General features: G+C 41.1%; 2 protein-coding genes across 3 annotated transcripts; both read left to right on the top strand.

Moving 5' to 3' along the window:
* The first annotated feature begins 2,535 nt into the window (after positions 1 to 2,535).
* RPL11 (ribosomal protein L11) lies at positions 2,536 to 6,164 on the top strand. Of its 2 annotated transcripts, none has more exons than XM_053457176.1 (6): positions 2,536 to 2,556; positions 3,167 to 3,314; positions 3,537 to 3,643; positions 3,810 to 3,941; positions 5,472 to 5,582; positions 6,088 to 6,164. In XM_053457176.1, the coding sequence occupies exons 1-6, from the start codon at positions 2,551 to 2,553 to the stop codon at positions 6,115 to 6,117; spliced, it is 534 nt and encodes a 177-aa protein (XP_053313151.1). In that variant the 5' UTR covers positions 2,536 to 2,550; the 3' UTR covers positions 6,118 to 6,164. The 2 variants fall into 2 exon arrangements, with proteins under 2 accessions (XP_053313151.1, XP_053313150.1); XM_053457175.1 differs by lacking the exon at positions 2,536 to 2,556 and adding an exon at positions 2,664 to 2,684.
* A 1,095-nt stretch (positions 6,165 to 7,259) lies between these two features.
* Positions 7,260 to 18,727, top strand: ELOA (elongin A). The gene is made up of 11 exons (XM_053454616.1): positions 7,260 to 7,358; positions 9,168 to 9,224; positions 9,554 to 9,666; positions 10,038 to 10,920; positions 13,140 to 13,245; positions 13,362 to 13,523; positions 14,053 to 14,150; positions 14,601 to 14,781; positions 15,226 to 15,337; positions 15,825 to 15,979; positions 17,365 to 18,727. Exons 1-11 carry the CDS (start codon positions 7,287 to 7,289, stop codon positions 17,424 to 17,426), a joined length of 2,001 nt encoding a protein of 666 aa, XP_053310591.1. The 5' UTR covers positions 7,260 to 7,286; the 3' UTR covers positions 17,427 to 18,727.
* The last annotated feature ends 246 nt before the right edge of the window (positions 18,728 to 18,973 follow it).

Raw genomic sequence — 18,973 nt, 5'->3', positions numbered from 1 at the left:
GCTCTTCCCATCGTCTAAAGGGCCTACAGCACCCAATCAACTGGCTGATATGACCTCTGTCGCAAATTAGTGCTGTATTTGCTAATTTGTTTTTAAAAATATGCTTTGTCTTGCCTTCACACAACGCATCATAAAAGCTTTTGTTTTTTAAGTTGATTGTTTTCAAACCACTCCGAGTAAATGCATGCTCATCAATGGACTTTGCATCCCTGGAACATAAATGCTCAATTCTTAATGTCTGCAAAATCTCACGAAGATGTGCGCTATACCACACTAACTACAAAATATGAATTTCTACAAAATTCTCATCTGACTGTCCTTGCATGTGATTGGCTGTAGAAGAGATCCCAGACTGAACACTTGCCACTCTGTGTGTTAGAGGAAATACTGAGGGGGGGGGGGTAGTCCACATTGAAAATGCTAGTAGATTAGGGTGTTAAAGAGGGCATTAGTAAAACAAAGTATTGGTGATAAGAGACCCAACTCAAATAACACATCTCAGGCTCTAGGGTGTAAAAACCTTCAACGGAAACTTAAATTTAAATATAAAATTCTGCATTCATTTTTAAACAACCATGAAGCATATAAATGCATCCAACTGATTTAGGTGAATGTGGAGATTGCGCTTGACCGCAGGATTTTCAGATTCTGCCATAATTCTTTGAGCTTGCTTTTCATCCAACCTTTTCATACTCTTTGACCCCTTTGGTACCTACAGAAGGTTGTTTGAGGTGTTTTTTTTTTTTTCGCTCATGATTTTTCCTTTGTCATGCAGTGGAGGTTGGCCCAGACTGCCAACTATCTTTTAACATCTCAAAGTGGAAACCAGTGTGCCTGGTTCCTCTTACTGAGAGGAGAATGCAGCTGAATGGTCAAAACCTTTTATGCAGAGATCATACGTGGAACAGGTGGTTGAAAAAAGTTTAACAAGATCCTATCCAGGGGATATAGTAACCGATACAACAGTGGGTCAAGTGACTAGCGCAGGGAACCACTTGACAGAGAATGCATCACTCGTCCCTCCATTCACATAAGGAGATGACATCCAATGGGACAGGTCTCTATAAATATATATATATATATTCTACACAACATACTTGCCCTAATGACAGAGACAAGCGGACACTTAACTGTGTTAATATAGAAGTTTAGTTTATTATGAACATTGTCATTTCTATACACTTTCTGTTTGAGAATGTTACCTGAGATGAATCTTGTCTGTAATGCCTACCCATGCAGGATGCCAGGACTGCCCAATGGCATCAGGGGACGGTCCTGCTGACGACATTGGGCATTCCCGCTGACATGGGAAACACCCCCATTTAAAGGAAAAATTGGGGTGAGTGGGGCGTGCCAGGTCTCCGTTCCCACTACTCGGAGGATTCTGGTGTTGACTCGAAGAAGGGGCGCTTCTCCCGGAGTTCTCCGGGCCAAACCTGGAGAGTTCCGAGGTATAGTGATAAGTGAATCTGTCACAACCTATGGACTTTTCAACTGCAGTTGATCCACACTCTGTGTGTATATGTATATATATAATATATATATATATATATATATATATATATATATATTAAAAAAAAAAGTGACAGCATATTGCTAGGTCTAGTGGCATAAAAAGATCTATGCTATCATGCAGAGATGATTCATTGTGATGCCTCCGATGCCCGTCCACCTAAAATCAAATAAAAAAAGGCAAATTTAAAAACTTAATACCCAGTTTACGGCAAACCATGTATACCATTTAACCTCTAATAAAAAGGGTATCTATGAAAAGCTTAATTTTTAAACTAGAACAGCAAAACCGTGAAAATTGTCCGAGCCTTGCACAAATAACAAGTATATACTACTTGTTATGCCTTTACACATTGTACAGCGCTGCAGAATAAGATGGCGCTATAAATTCTGATCTCCCGAGCTGGTCCATCGTCCCTAACACATAGAAGACAGGCCACTCAGGAGGTATGCAAAACTACACAATGAACCATTATTATTTGGAGACTTAGTCCAGTGTAGGGCACTGGCAGGAGGTAGCCGTGACTGGCACCCACTAGCCATTCAGGCGCAGCTTCTTTTTCTGTGTTGGAGTTCAGAAAGCCTCAGGTTATAGCTTTTATTCACTGGAAGCGGAATTAGACTAAGACTTTGCAGTTCCATCTCGCTGACTTCACTTTACATACATTGTGAGGTGCCAACCCCTGCCAGCTTTCGCGCCTAGAACAGCTTGGATATAACGTGTATTTATTAATCAATGGGATTTCTAAGTCACCTCTGTGATTTAACTATACACTACGGTGTGCCAGCAGAGTCACTCTTTTGTAAAGTATAATGAATTCCTAAACCTCTATGTATATTGTTTTCAGCATCACTAACCCCCTGCGCATTTTTAATACGTCAGGCGCTCACGCGCCTCACATCCGCTCTAATTCGGCTTCAGTTCGACTTGAACGCGAGATCCTCCGTATTCTCGCGACGACGTCACTCCTCCCCGAGGCCCAGTCGCGCTATATAAGGCTGCCTGTGAGATATCGCGATCTCTTCCCTTCTCCCAACATGGCGGTGAGTGTCAGTTGGAGCCGGCAGGAGAGTGCTGTACAATCTGCTGCCATCCTCTTCCTGGGGCTAGCCCTGCTCGTTTCTTACCTGAGAAATCGCTGAGCGCCTGTGTCGTAGTCCCTGCGATGGCGGTATTGTGTGTCTGGTGCTGGGGTTGGAGGGATCTGAGTGTCTCGGCCTGTTGTGTACTGCGGGCTGCTGTGTGCGGTTGTCCGTATCTACAGTGTGGCTAGCCGGTTGATTTCTGGGGCAAGGCTTCCGTTATCTGTACGGCGGCAAGTAAACGGAATACGAGTATATTATAATGCGGTTATGTTTATGGCCATGAGTGGGAACCCCCGGTTGATGTCCACGAAATGCATGGGTGGCTTTAATGTGCATGATGTAGTACTAAGTCAACGTGGACGGTAATCACACACGGTCCCTTTATTCCCCTTGTTGGCCATGTACTCCACGTGTAATGAACCCTCTGGTTTACTATGATTGGGACATGTCTGGGCTCATCCCATGTTGCAGAGTCTTGGGTTTCCTGTCCCGTGTTGGTTGCGTGTTGAGGTCTCCTGACTCTTTTCTGTGTGCTCCTGACTTCTAATCAAGCCTTCCTCTTCTGCAGGAAAAATCCGAAAAAGAGAATCCAATGCGAGAGCTGCGGATCCGTAAGCTCTGCCTCAATATCTGCGTTGGTGAGAGTGGTGACAGGCTGACCAGGGCAGCCAAGGTCCTGGAGCAGCTCACCGGTCAGACTCCTGTCTTCTCTAAAGGTGAGTTCAGGTTATGGCTACTTTACTTGCTTTAAGGCCTAGATGAATGCCATGTAACAGCAGCTTGCTCTGTGGTGTCGTCTAGTGGCTTGGTGGCTAGTCTCTGTAACCTTTATCTCTGCTTAGCTTTAGTCTTGTTACCCTGCACCTTCGACTTGGTAGCCATCTGGTTTCAATACTAGTTTTAGTAGCTGACTATCTTATTTTGTGTTCTTTCTGCAGCTCGCTACACTGTCAGGTCTTTTGGTATCAGGAGGAATGAAAAGATTGCTGTTCACTGTACAGTGAGAGGTGCTAAAGCAGAGGAGATTCTGGAGAAAGGATTAAAGGTATCTTTAAGTTATCTAATGACAAATGTATTGATAACGGAGCTACTTTCAAGAGCAAGAAAGTTACTTCACTAAACTTGCAATGGCCTCCGTTGTCCTTTCAGTTACTGAATTCTTCATGAATGGTTAGATATGCAGAAACTTATTTTTTTTTTTTTCTTTTCAGGTCAGAGAATATGAACTGAGGAAAAACAACTTTTCTGACACCGGAAACTTTGGTTTCGGTATCCAGGAACACATTGATCTGGGAATTAAATATGACCCCAGCATTGGAATCTATGGGTTGGACTTCTATGTGGTATGTTTCTTTGATGTACCATAAGTGGCATTTTAAACACGTAATGTCTGGAGCTGTAACTGCTGAACGGTGTGCTTAAAGGGCATCGGCTGACTTAAAGTAGCCTAGAACTTTGTATTTAACCTTTGTGGAATTAACATCGTTGGTCTTGCATAGTCTTCCTCAAGCAGGGGATCAGTTCTAAATTTTAGTATACAGCTCTAAGCTACTGTATAATCTTGAATATGACAAGGCCTTTTCAGGGCAAGTGATTTGAGGAAAAAACTCATATCTGAGGTCATTTTCTAATCCGCCCTCGTATAGAGGCCTGACTAAGATCCAGATCCTCAGCAGTGCCGCAGGGTACCTGGATCCTCTCTGGCAGTCGGTGGACAGATGCAGCAGATGACATCCGCTGCTGCCTGGCACTTTTGCGGGTACTTAAGTGACAGCGGCGGAAGGTCATGTCACTCTGGTGCTCTGTAGTAGAACCCCCGGTGGAAGTGCTGGGTAGAAATAGAGGCTGTTTTTGTGCATAGAGCAGGCATCATCCAGCTGCCCTCACTAGCGTGGGCGGTAAATCTGCGGATGCATTGGTGCAAATAAAGAATTAAAAACAAGAAATACTCATCTCAATCAGTTTTTATTTAATATAAAAAAGTTTACATGTAAATATTTACTAGTAAAACTCTTCATATAAATCTTCAGGCTTTTTCTTTAGTCCTAAATTAATATTCAAATTTTGGGAGTTCATATTATAATTGAGCAATACAGTAATACTCAGATTAACAGTCCCTCCATATGGTTGATAGAATTGTAGTACTTGAGTGTACAGTACTAGGCTGGCGATTTCTGAAACCATGAGGTGCCAGTACACTGGGGTAAAATGAAATGCCTAACCGTTCCTGCTGCTGTGCATGGAAGATGCTTTGCTCTGGTTTACTGCCTAGCAATGCTGATCTCTCCTGCTGACGCTCAAAATGTCCTAAGATTGTCTATAGCCTATGTTAGGTACCCCAAAGGGCTTGTGGCTTTGCAGATGAATAGACTGTTATGAAGCACCAAACCTGAACAGTGCAATGATTCGGTAGCGCTGCAAAATCCTGCGTAACTGGCAGAGAATCTGTGCTTTTAAATGTTTGTTTCCTGTAGCTTGGAAAACTAGTAAAGTCTAATTTGCCTTACTGTAGCAAAAAGCTCAAATAGTTTGCACCCCAACTCCTTTGGTCAGCATTCATCAGATCTGTAAGCGATGCAGTGTGTGCTGCCCTGGGCAGGTACATTCAAGCATTAAGATCATTATTGATGCTACAGTGGGCCTGTATCTGTTAAATAGGCTTAGTGGTCCTGACTAAACATAACTTTGGGGGGACTGGCAAATTTCAGCTTTTCTCTGTAAAAAAAAAAATATATATATTGCTCTGCCCTACATATCTCAACAAAATAGTTTATAGTCTTATGGTGATGGGCCCAGGCAGACTTAGAATTGCTGTAAGATTATATAGAGGTAGACTGGTGTGAAATACATATATCTTTTTATTACCTCTCCAGGTCTTGGGTCGCCCAGGCTTCAGTATTGCTGACAAGAAACGCAGAACAGGCAACATTGGCGCAAAACACAGGATTGGCAAAGAGGAAGCAATGCGCTGGTTCCAACAAAAGGTATATTAAGACTCTTGGATTAAAACTAAATTGATACCTATAACTAAGCAGTGGCAATGCCACCCAAATATTTAAGGATAGGGTTATATAGCAGATTGCTGTGACTGCAGTCAGGTTTCATTACTTCAGTGGCAGTCTGATAAATATGTCAGACTAAGCACCTGTTCTTGGTAGGCTTAAAGTATGTCAAGTTGTCCCATTAGTCATGTTCTTCCCACCTAGCCTGCCACACCATATGGAGAAGACCTCCATACCATAACACTATCTTCAGGCTATCCCCATTGCATTTTCACAGCTAGTTTGCTGCCCCCCCCCCATGTAGCCATCCTCTGAAGTAGTGTACAATGGATGGCCTGATTATCTACGTAGGCTTTTCCTCTCATTGAATAGTTATCAATACAGATTTAATAAGCTGTTTAAAGGTGGCTGTTAAATAGGACTGCTGTATGTAATGAGGTATAGCATGTTTTGATGCATATTCTAACTTTTTTTTTTCTTTTTCTAGTACGATGGCATCATTCTCCCTGGAAAGTGATCTGCTTCTGTTTCCATAATATATAAATAAAACAATTTGTCAAGAAAGCTGTGTACTTCTCTCGTTATTGTATACTAGCAAAAACACTTTAAACATGACTGCTGTTCAGTGGCTCTGTTGCTGTTTCCACTACTCCATTCACTGTTTATGGGGCTTGTACACAAACGCCATTCAATCACTGCCTGTGAAGGGACATCCTAAAATGACCTGGAAATGTTACGTTCTATGTGTAGGCCGCTTGGATAATATACAGTAGCTGTATCCTCTGTCTATCTTGTAAGCCGACATGATGCGTCGGTGTGTGTAAAGAATGCAAAGTAAAATTGCCACAAATGTCTGCTTTCAGACCTTTTGAAGCGGTGGCATTGTACCTTTAAGCACTTGTACACCGTTACAATCGCTGTTTGTGGGTTGTCACCAAATTACCTTTAGCTGGTCTACAGAAAGTGAAAATTTTATTGCTGGTGGTGCCAAGCAAATTGAATCTAGAAGTAGATCTTAGGAGAGCTAAAGATCTGAATCTGGGAATTGGAAATAATTACAGCATCGGCCATGTCATGGTAACCCCCTTCCCTGCTGTGCGGCTGGGAGTAGTTAATTGTTATGGGGCATATCTGTCCCAGAGAAACATTTTAATATCACAAGCTACACTGGTTTAATGGTGGATGGACAGCCTACTCTACACTAAGTGACGTCATACATCTTTCAGGAGCAGGTGGAGGAGGTGCTGCTACTGAGGGCACTTGAGGGCTGCCACGGTACAACTTTCTCGTGTTTGGTGTTGAAGTAGCTGGAGGCCTCTTCCCTCCTGCCGTGAACACAGGCGTTTTAGCACAGATAGCAAGTGATCATCCTAACTAGAAAGAATTTAAGGGTTAAACTTAAGCCAATTTTTGTATCACTATTTTACAAGGGAGTGCAGTCTGCGTTCATGTTGATCATGCAGCACAAATTGTAAGCGGTGGCATTCGGTGTCAGTGCAGACTTGACGGCACATCGCCACGTAACAGCGATGAGCAAAGCGACGGCATCTGCAATAACGCTTTTCTGAGCTTGTAGAACGAAAACTTACACATCCGGTTACGTGCGCCAGGATCTGCTATGGTAGATCGTGTTATTGCAAATGCAGACGGTGGGATCTTCCGGCGTGATTACTGCCAGCTCTAAAGATGGCGGAATCCGTGCTGGAAGTTGTTAAGAAGCTGCAGTCTCGACTTTCGGCCAGTACAGACCCCAAGAAGGTACATTATAAGAGTTATACTGATAATTCTATTAGCGGTTACGAAGGGCGTCGGGCGAAATCAAGAAAAGGGGTCTTCGATATGGGAAATGGAGTGTCTAGAGCAGACGAGATCTGTTCGTGTGTGGAGTATGGGGCACAGGGCTGTTGGTGGGGGTAGGGCAATTACATGTACACGGGGCATTACACCGTACAGTACTTCGTGTATTCCTCCTAGGGAAGCAGTGAGTTGTCTTGTTTGTGCTGTGGGTGTCTGTGGATCGGTCTGCGGATCTTTAATCGGTACATGGCCATTAGCCGGGCATCGGTGCACATACTGTACCTTTATATCCTTTCCACCGGTATGCACTTCCTGTGTAACATACACACAATCTTCCCTAATTGTCTGATACAATGTGACAATGAAGTCCTCTGCTACACACTACTATGCATGGGCATAACTAGCCCCTTATTTGCACTGGCAATGCTTTAGAATAAATAATTCCATAACCCAGTCCCAGCGTGACCTAAACTCATCCTAATGTCACCCGTTTTCTGCGTTATTGCTGGGTTTGGACAGCGATAGTAACCCTTCATCCCAGTGCACAAGTTTCGCTAGAAATGTAATTTTATACCAGGATGAGCCGCTTTTCTTGCCTTCCTTTGAGGTCTGTGCTTTATTTTGTGTGCCATATGTTTATAAATGTACACGCTACCTAGAAATGTTACAAGTACGATATAAACAAACATCCGTCGCACGCGTTGCATTTATGTTGGTCTGAGAACATTTCTTATCAAATAAAATCAATAATTTCCTAGGTGTTAGAAGTTCACCAGCTGCTTACTTCCTAATGCTTGGCATGAACTGGATGTTCCTGCTTTTTTTTTTTACCTATGTTCTTTTACCAATTAAAAGATGAATTATGTTATATCTGGAGTTTAATTGGGATATTTTTAATTAAATGCGTACTCAACCTACCTATATTGGGGCTATTGGCATGCCAAGTATTTACTAATTTACTAGTATTAGCAGATACGATACTATAAGAACTCTTATATAGGACGCCCAAGATCCTGTGTTTGTCGTGTACTAATGTCCACGTGTACCCTGCGAAATACCTAGGAAAGCCTGAAATCTGTAAAGACGCTGTTCCACCTTCAGTCAGAAATATTATACTTTAATTAATAAATATAACATTAGGGAACACATGTCAAATGCTTATATTTCACCCAGAAATGAGGTGGGGATCACTCTCTAAATATTACCTGTTAAAGCTCTATACATTAAATACACTAATGTCATACTGTTTACAAATTATATATATATATACATGTCATAGACACCCACTGTATACCTATTTTGCGAGGGCAGCATCTTAACGACTTGTTCCCAGAATCTGCCTGAATACCCCTCTCTATTAAGTTATTCTTTATGTAAGGTGCCTTTTCGGTTAAAAAGCCTCTATATGGGCGAAGTGGAGAAAGGAGAGAATAATTATTGATTTGATACTTTTGTCACTTTTTGCAACATATCTCTTCTAACTAAAAGGTAAAAAACTCCTTTGCTTTTAAACAAGCAAGCTGTTAGTTTTAATACATTAATTTAGTTGTGCTATAAAGTACTACCTTGTTTAAAAGCCACTTGGAATAGATGACTGGTGAATAAAACCAGATACCTCACGATTGATAGTATCCTAATAAAATAATGAATATGGTATTTTTTTTAAAGAAATTACAATAACCAGTGCTGAAGGATTTGCCTGAACATGGAAAATAATGCATTTCCAGCTCTTTATTTTAATCTTAATTGTGTCGTCTTTGTGTTTCACAGCTTCATAAGACCCTGAAGAGACTTGCTGACCTGCCAGTTACAGTTGATACCCTTGTGGTAAGATATGTGTGATGGGCATTAGAGCAAAGGCAGATAAAGTTTGTCTTTGTTTATTAAGTGTGCATATCATTGAATGTAGACGTTTTGAGTATATATTTTTGTTGCGAATGAATGTTGGCTGGCATAGTTTGCGCTGTGCCTTTGGTATCTGGACTTGACCTGATTATTCAGAATGCCGTACCTTGTCATGAGGGCTAGTGGATGATGCTCAAGTCTTGCTGAGATTCTTTTTTTGAATGCTAACCCTTGTATCAACTATATCAGACAAGGGATGAGTACTAACCAGAAGGAGTTATTGGTGATATTCTGTATGTCACCTCTTGTAGGAGACTGGTGTTGGAAAGACAGTGAATGGTCTAAGGAAGCATGAAGTGGTTGGGGATCTTGCAAAGACCCTAGTTGCTCAATGGAAAAAGCTTGTGCCACAAGAAGTCCCAAGGTAAGAAGGATATATTTTAATGTGTGTCATGTGGGGATTATGCGCCAAACTGTAAATTTTATTAGTGGCTTTTAACATTTCCATATGCATTGCGAAGGGCTAACTCTGGTGAGTTTTCGTCTTCAAATAAGGCTTAGCTGGCCCAACATTATATATTGTTAAATTAATGATATTTATTGAATGTTTTTTCATGTCATTAATAATGTAGTATGCCGAGCCAACCTGACCCTAACGGGAGAAATTTGCTTCATGATGGCATAGTGAATGTGGCGAGAAATGTGACTCCCCTCAGCTCACTTGTTTAGTGAATACAGTATGTTATCACTGTTGATGAAAATGTAAGCATCATGAACCTTGTTAAATTTATCTAGAGTTGTAGAACCTGTGGAACGGGAACCCAGTAAACAGCCAAGACCTCCATCTCCAAGAGATGAAGAAGACCTTCCATCCCAGACAGAGTACAGACATGAGGATTATAATTGGCAGAGATACTCTGAACAAGAGGACTCGGATGACAGACGGAGCTACTCTTCAGAGCCTACTCACAGTCCCCAAAATATCTATATTGACAGAACCTCTCACAAATCAAGTAAAGAACAAAAATCTTCCCACAAAGACAAGCACAAACAGGAAGACAGGAGTGTGAATACAGAAAAGAAAAAAGAAAAATACTCTGCCAAGGAACATCATAGGAACCACTCATCTTTTGCAGGAAGCAGCCAGGGGAAATGGTCTCCTGAGAACAGACCAGGAAAGAAAGAGAAAAGTAAGCACAAGATTGACACTGATAATCTCCAGGATGCTAAAAAGCAAAAGTTCATGGAGAAACCAAAGTCAGAAAAACAAAAGGTGTGTATGGATGAATATCCTGTGGAAAAAATAAAGAAAATAGCAGACGTAGATAAAGAACCATCGATCAGACACAAAGTGGATAAGACCAAGGTCAAATCCAGAACATCTGAACCAGTACTACAGGAAAAGAAATCAATAAAAATATCCATGCCAAGCACTGATCAAGAAACGGAAGACGTGTTTGAACAGCCAAAAATGTCTTTTGAATCATATCTGAGTTATGAGGAACCTCAGAAAAAGAAGAGAAAACCAGTTGCGAAGACACCCAATAAGAGCAGTAAGCAAAGTGAAAGAGGAGCACAGGTTACAAGTAAGGATCCTGCCAAACAGCATTCAAAGCCTGCTACAGACACTGTTAAGGAGTCTCACAAGAAAATGTACTTTCCGGCCACACTCAACAAGGTCAGATATGCTTGTGTGTTAATGATGATGATGACTGTGGTAGAACACCCGAAAAAAATATTACTTCCCGCTCCACCTAGCTAAACGCAATCTTCTAAGTTTGCAAAAGTGTCGCAGCGCCTGTACTAAAAAGAAAATTGTGTGCCAGTCCTCCTTTGTTTGAGGTAATAAATACCTCACTGAGTGCCTCTGTTTAGCTTGAGGTTTTACTCACAGAGAGCATCTTGTTACAGCGTGCTTAGTTCATTCCTGAGGGAAAAGGGCTATACTTTATTATTATTTATTGTTTTATATAGTACCATCATATTCAGCAGCAATGTACAATGGGCAAACAGGACATAATAATTAGTATATACCATAACATTTTCACTTACAGAAACTAGAGGTAAGAAAGGCCCTGCTCAAATGAGCTTACAATCTAGAGGGAATGAGGGTGTATTATGACAGGTAAAAGTGCCAGTGTTAGGGATGGACCAGCCACATATAAGTAATGTCTGAAGGCAGGAGAGGGACTAGGAAAGGTGAGCTAAAGGAAGATAGGAGGAAGGGGTTAACATGTAAAGTTGTAAGCGCCTTAAAGTAGTGGGCCTTGAGGGATTGTTTAATTGACTGAAGGCAGGGGGGGAAGATGGATACACCAAAGAGGGCATTCCAGAGGATAGGGGAGCCCTTGAGAAATCTTGCAAGCGTGCTTGAGAACTAGAAATTAGAGCACAGGGCAGATGGAGATCATCGGATAAGCGGAGAGACCGGGTAAAGAGTATTTTGGAGATGAGTGAGGAGATGTAAGTGGTGGTACCGCTATGAAGAGCTTTGAAAGTAAGAGTCACGATTTTTAAACGGAAAGTCCCATGGAAAAATAAATAACCCCTCAAGCATAAAATACAGCTCGGTATAAAATAATGTAGGTTTATCTGCAAGACCTGGAGGCTGCGGTTTTTGTCAGTTTGGTAATATTTTTGTTGACTTTGCCTGCTGACACATCACACTGAGCTCTCATTCCTTGTGGCATTTCTAATGAATTCTGTTCCTCCATAGACTTAAATGAATGAGATAGTCTGCCCCAGTGACTAAGACTGAACCGTTCTATTGGTTACCACAGGCAGAATGTTAAGGACTCTTTAAAGAAAGTGTTTGTCAAAGTAGGTTGGGTGAAGATGACAGAGATGGTACACACACAAGTGTCTAATATATAGTTGCCTGAAAATAGTATACCGTATTGGCTGGAATATAGGCCGCACCTGATTATAAGCCGCACCCTTAAAGTTTGTTGCTATTTTAAAGAAATACACAATAGTGGAATGGTAAAACAGTATTTTATCTAATACACAGGCATTCACGTATTTTAGCATATTAGTCAACATATGTTATCTATAAACAGAAAACCAATAGCCATTTTAAGGTTCCCCCCTTAATTCATAATGCACCTTACTAATAGGTATGCCCCTCTGCTCCCCAGATATTCCACTCTGCTCCCCAGATATGCTTTATAACCCCTGATATGCCACTCTGACCCCAGATATGCCACTCTGCCCCCAGATATGCCACTCTGCCCCTAATATGCTTTATAACCTTTGGTATGCTTTATGCCCCCCAGATATGCCACTCTGACCCCCCCAGATATGCCTTATGCCCCCTAGAAATGCCCACCTGCCCCCCAGAAGTGCCACTCTGCCCCCTAGAAGTGCCCTCCCCCTAACTTACCAATGCACCCCCAGACTCCCTGGTATTTAGCGGGGCCGGCCAGTGGGCGTCTGTGTGATGCGCGCAGACAACCTCCGCTGCCGGCACTTCCGCTGGGGCTTCTATGGTGGAGCACCGGAAGGTTATGTCACATAGAAGCCCCGGCAGAAGTGCCGGCAGCGAAGGTTGTGTATGTGCATCGCACAGACGTCCACGGCTCCACGTTGGGCTAAATGAAAAACAAAAAACCCAGTACTCAGGCCAATACGTTATTATTATTTTAAATATTGTTATATTTTAAAAAGAAAATATTGCAATATTTTGGAAAACTTGTTTTTAATCTCAGACTAGTAATACAAAAAAAATGGTTTGTGTTCCTCTGTAGAATTGAGGTCTGTTCTATTTCTCATACTAGCTGTGTCACATCTTAATAGTTGACACTATAAGCGTTTTTTTGATGCTTGTGGTAATTTTTTTGAGCCATTGGGAATTGGAAAGTAAATTGGTTCAGATGTACTATTTTTTCCTGTTTACAGGTAGATGAAGTTCCTGTTTTGCCTGACATACCGCTGCCTCTCATCCAGCCAAACTATCGACCCCTTCCTACCTTTGATCCTGTAGTTTCACCTAACAAACGGAAAGGTAAGCAATCGCTTGCAAGGTTGCCTGGGAAGGAGCACCAGACTTCTGTGCATGAAGACAAGTTCTGTTTTCCCAGTTACGACTGTAACGTCTCGCTGTTATTTTTTATACCTCAGTTCCACCATCCTTCATGCAGGACGAGGAAGAGGGTGCAGGGTTCACAGGACGCAGATTTAACTCAAAGATGCAAGTGTACTCTGGATCCAAAACTGCTTACCTGCCTAAGATGATGTCCCTTTATGAACAATGCATACGTGTTCTTTCCAACAACATTGACTGTGAGTAAATAGGAATAGCATAAGCACATGCATTGGGATAATCCATAACAAACGAGACATGCTAAAGGAAAACTAGCGTCAGGAGGGGTCTAAACTGTTTATTCAATCAAAGAAACATGTTGGTGTATTGTTAGCATGTTACATACGTGTAATGCTCTCAACGTGTTATCATTATTTATTGACTATATTGGTATAGCAACGCTTCTTGGGATTAAATCCACCAAGGTCACTGTATATCTGATTTAATTCGTAGCAGCGGACATAAATTACCTATTAAGGCTGCTGTTCTACCTACTCTGCTGAACGTAACACTTTTGTTACCAAATTCGGCATTACAAATTGCATACTTAGTACTGCTGAATTCCCTTTGATTGTCATGTGACACAAAATCAGGCAGGTTGTTGCCATGGACACTAAAAAAAATGGCTTTCCGATTTCATTGGCCTAGAGTGCAATCAATTTGGAGTTTTGCTTTGGAATAACTCTTATTGTGTACCTTGCTTTTTTTTTTTTTTTTTTTTTTTTTTAGCTATATATGAAGTCGGAGGAGTTCCTTATTCTGTACTGGAGCCAGTTCTGGAGAAGTGTACCCCGGAGCAGCTGTACAGGATTGAAGAACATAACCATGTGAGTGTAACATTTTTGTTTTATCTACAATGAGTTGCTGAAGAATTGTGGAACACTGGTCAACAGCAGAAAGAAAGCTTGACGTTTATTATCCCTCCCTTGGACCCACCAGACTATGAAGCACTGTCTGGTCACAGAATTCAATACAATCCCATAAAGCTCATCAAGTACAAACTGATCAGACAAACTTACTGCCTGTATTTCTTTTAGATACCAAATATTTTGGTCCTTGTTACCCGGTCCTTGATCCCTTACATGCTAAAAGTTGTTTTGCTTGAACTGTTTTTTCTTGTTTAACCCCTTAAGGACAATGGGCCGTCCCTAAACCCATTGAAAACAATGCATTTTGAGCCCTTACATGTACGGGCTTTGTCATTAAGGGGTTAACATATCACAAGACGCCTAATGTTTTCCCACATTCTAATACCGGAGGCCCTAATTGTTGCGCAGGTCTTAGTTGAAGATACAGATCGCCTGTGGATGAATCACTGCAAGAGAGACTTCAAAAAAGAAAAGCCTGAGGAGTTTGAGACCTGGAGGGAGATGTTCCTCCGGCTTCACGAGGCTCGAGAGCAGAGACTGCTGAAACTGACCCAGAACATCCGGTCTGCTCATGCCAACAAGCCTAAAGGTAGTAGCCAAAAGGCAGACGGCAATACAACAGCGTTTTAATGAGGACCTGTTACATTATGTACATTAACAACAGGCTATACGCTGCCTATGTATCAGCAATTGCTAAAGAGGATTGAGCTATTCCAGTGACAATGTATTCAAAATATATTTATCTTACGTTTCCTCTTAACCTACCTTGAAGCTCTTAGCTTGCAGTGGGCAACAGTCATCTCTGTAGGACAGGAAGTAGCTTTCATCTGTTTAATTTTTTTTGTATTTTACCCCATTGTGAGTAATGCTTCCCCTATATGCCGGATCCCCAGTCTGGCAAAGTGTTGGTGGCACTGTTTGAGGGCACCAAATGAATGAATGACTATAATTGCTACATTGCACAGCCACAAGTAGTCACTGTGAGATGTTCTTTTATATAAGTACAACTTTTTTCTCTTTCGTCGCTTTCCAGGTCGACAGGCTATGATGGCATTTGTGAACTCGACAGTGAAGCCACCACGCGATGTACGCAGGAGACAGGAGAAGTTTGGGACAGGAACAGCCGTTGTCGCTGAAAAGTCCAAGTATGTGAAGAGTCATATACACATTGACTTAGAGAACAAGTAAAAAAAAAAAAAAATAGTTCTTATTTTCATTTTGCCACCTTACCGATCAATCTTGCAGGGCCAGTTCTGGTGTGTTTCTTTTTGCGAAGACTACTGAGGGGCCCTGAATAATTCATAAATAAATCAATAAAATAATCCCAATGACTAACACTAACATTACAGAGTCAAGCATATTTTGCAGAAGGACTCTGCAGCTTTGTGCATAAATGCTATTGCCGCTGCCGAAACCTATATGAATTTTTAAGAGGTGTATGCTAGTTCTTGTATGCTGTTTTGAGATGGGAAACACTGGTTGCCTGCATATGGTAGTATATCATTTTACTGATAAGGGTCGTAGAATAGACTATTAGTTTTTATCTGTTAGCATTTCAATACACTATACCTTTCTCCCCATCATTGTGTATTTATGGCCTTTTTTTTTTTTACATCTCTTCTCTTTTTTCAGGATTAAACCCTTCGTGCCGGTTAGCCACAGCAGCACAAGTAACCATGTCCATTCAGAGGAACATCGATCATATGAAGGACCAAGCACCAGCAGCTCATCATCCACATCTAGCAGTGTTCAGATTGGACATGATCCACGTAAACCACAAGTCAAGAGTATGTCAACCCTTTCTAATATTTTTTGGGGGGAGAGAGGGGGTGTCTAATGAGAAAATGCTACATTAATGGTGAATGAATTGTCATGTAATGGGCTGAGATTTGTTCAAAGCATGTGAGATATGATTGAAGGCTAGCCACTGTAGTTTTGTCTGTGTTGTCTCATCATGAATTGCACAGAAGGTAGACATTTTTATGTCTAAACATCACTGCCAACAGCTCTAGGACATCTGAGGCCAGAGATCTGCACGTTGTTCTGGGAAATCTCTAAGTTTCTGGCATATATCCAGGCAATATAATTATTTAATAAAAGGACGCTGGTGTAAAAAGATGTCCAAGTGTAAATAGTACATTTTATTAAAATATGAATATATAGGTCCAGGCTGCTGATGGATTGAGGTAGATCCCTGCACTTTCCCCCTGTATAGGGTGGATGAAGCTTGACATACTCTGTAGAATATGGGTTTACCTCTCATCCCACCCTCTAGGGTGTTAGTTGCGCACGCTGCATGTCAGATTTGGATTTGTAATTTACCACTGATATAGAATCAGTTACATCTGTAGGGTGTCGGGTTTGCAGCCAGGTACAAATTTGTTTGGGACATCTTCCCGAGTCACCACTCACCGCTGGATAATTAGGAGCTGTGTCAGTCCTGACAAATGAACCCTGATTCCCGGGTTGATGGGAAAGGGACAAATTTCCCTGACGGGGAATATGGCCGGGGACTCAAACTCCAGATGCACTCTGTGGTACCAGTACTCAATACTAAAATGGCAAATGCCTCTTGCAAAAGGCATATGCTTTTTTTATTGATGAAATGTTACAATATAGCGTATCTATAAATTATAGATATATTTATACATTTTTTATTTATTTTTGAAAACCCTAAACCTATTCCTACACCCAAGGAATAGCCACATTAACTATCCTTCCACTCAATGTCTATGTTCATATTCTGTGTTGGCTATTAGTTAAGGAAAATAAAGACCAGATGTCTGTATAAATATCCTCACTGCATTAACAGCTGCTACTTTTGTTGGGAGGCTGTTCTACTACCCTCTGAATTAAGTACAACATGCTCACGTTACATCTACTTTCTTCCTGTACTTTGTTAAATGGCTTTAATGTAGTTTAGTGCTCCTATGACACCCCCTTCTCTCTTCTCTCCCTCAAGCTACACATCTTGAGATCCTTTAGTCTGGGAGTTTGCAAAATCTGCTTGTTTATGATGGGTTATAATTAATTAAGAGCACATTTTACTGTGTAAACAGCGATATGACTTTACATTTCTGTGTCAAAAAAGAGTAACTTGGATAAAATAAATATTTTTTTTTATTATTTTTTTTCACCTTTTGTGAATATAATATATATTTTCCTTCTGCAGAAGTTGCTCCAATGATGGCCAAGACTATAAAAGCTTTCAAGAACCGTTTTTCCCGGCGATAAATCAACCCGATAAGAGAAAAATATGTATCCGAAGCAGAGGTCACACCAGCTCCAAAGAGACCCTTGTCCCATGTACCCGTTGTACTTTTGTCACCAGCTGCCAAACATGTTATGTTTTGGTGACAATAATTTTACTAAATTTCTCGATCTACAGGAATCCATTTTATTGATCCCAAATGGTAGCCTGGTACATGCCCTCTCCTGACGCTGTGATACTACAATAACTGCGGATCTGCCACTAAATAATGGTGCCAGGCATTCACGTTAGCAGACCATATCACAGCATATGCGATCTACCTGTGTGTTGGGTAGACACAACCCATTAAAATGTCGTTATATGGATGTTTACGACGATTAAGTTATTCAAACCGAAGTGGGGATTGATTGAGTATCCATTAAAGCGATATGATCAATCTGTTAAAAATGATTATTTCTAAACCACTTATTCATATCATGTTACAACCTTGTGTGCAACACGCTGCTTTGTTCTGGATCAAGTTAACCATTTTGGGACAATTTTAGCATTATAGTTTTCTTTTTTTCCCCCTCCTTTTTCTTTTTCATGTTCCTAAATTTGTTACCTCTGTGTTGCAGTGTCATGTAATGTTTATTGTGAATTATAATTTGCGGATATGCGTTTGGCCAGGAAAATAGGATCTCATGAAGCGGTGCCCTAATATATTGTAATTGTGACTGCATACCCTGTTCCAGTAAGAAGGTGCATTTTACAATGTGTGCAGGTTTTGCGATGCTTGCTATATCCTCAGCAGGATTACGAAAATACATTATTTATTTATAATTCTCACTTTATTTCAGAAATAGTAATCTGTATCGCACCAACTGCAATGGTGCAGTCAGGGTCTGCGCATAATCCCCAAACGTTTGCATTTTAGTTCTATTTAAGTTACAGCTAAGTTCCGAGCAGTGCCCAAGCAGTGCCCGTAATCACATGAAATTCCCCATTTGGGGTAGTAGCTCTCAGTATTTATTTTACTCCTGCAGATTTATTTTATTATTGTTCCCGAGCAGTGGCATAGACTCCACTGAGTGCCAATCAAGAGTGTGATAGGACCCATTGCCTGGGTTTAACATGCATGATCTACCCGTCAGATCACTACTACTTTAGCCCTGATGTCAGCAGACAGGGACTGCAGAGGATTCCAGGACTTTGTGTGGGCTCCTGCTTTTCTGTAAATATACCGGTATTTTTTCTTTTGTGGTTTGAGAGAGATTAAATATTTTAATTTGACTGATACATGCAAATGATTTTATCTGGATCTTAATAAAATGTGAACGCTGAATCAGTGTTGTGTCTTTGAATGTTTTCGAAGGGTTCAAGGACATAAGGTTGGGTTACTTAGAGGGCCCCTAAAAATATTTGAGAGGTCCAATATACAGACAGATGAAAATAATAATGATGCATAAAGGTGTAATAAGAATTGGTTTCCTTAGTTTATTTTGTAAAAAAAAAGATGATAGAGCGTGTCTAAATGCCACTCCTGTGACCCGGAGATTCCAGGCTGTGTCTTGGACAAGGGGCGCTTCAT

Source organism: Spea bombifrons, chromosome 2, assembly GCF_027358695.1.
Source record: "Spea bombifrons isolate aSpeBom1 chromosome 2, aSpeBom1.2.pri, whole genome shotgun sequence".
Classification (NCBI taxonomy): Eukaryota; Metazoa; Chordata; class Amphibia; order Anura; family Pelobatidae; genus Spea; species Spea bombifrons.
This window is presented reverse-complemented; position numbering and strand designations above follow the sequence as displayed.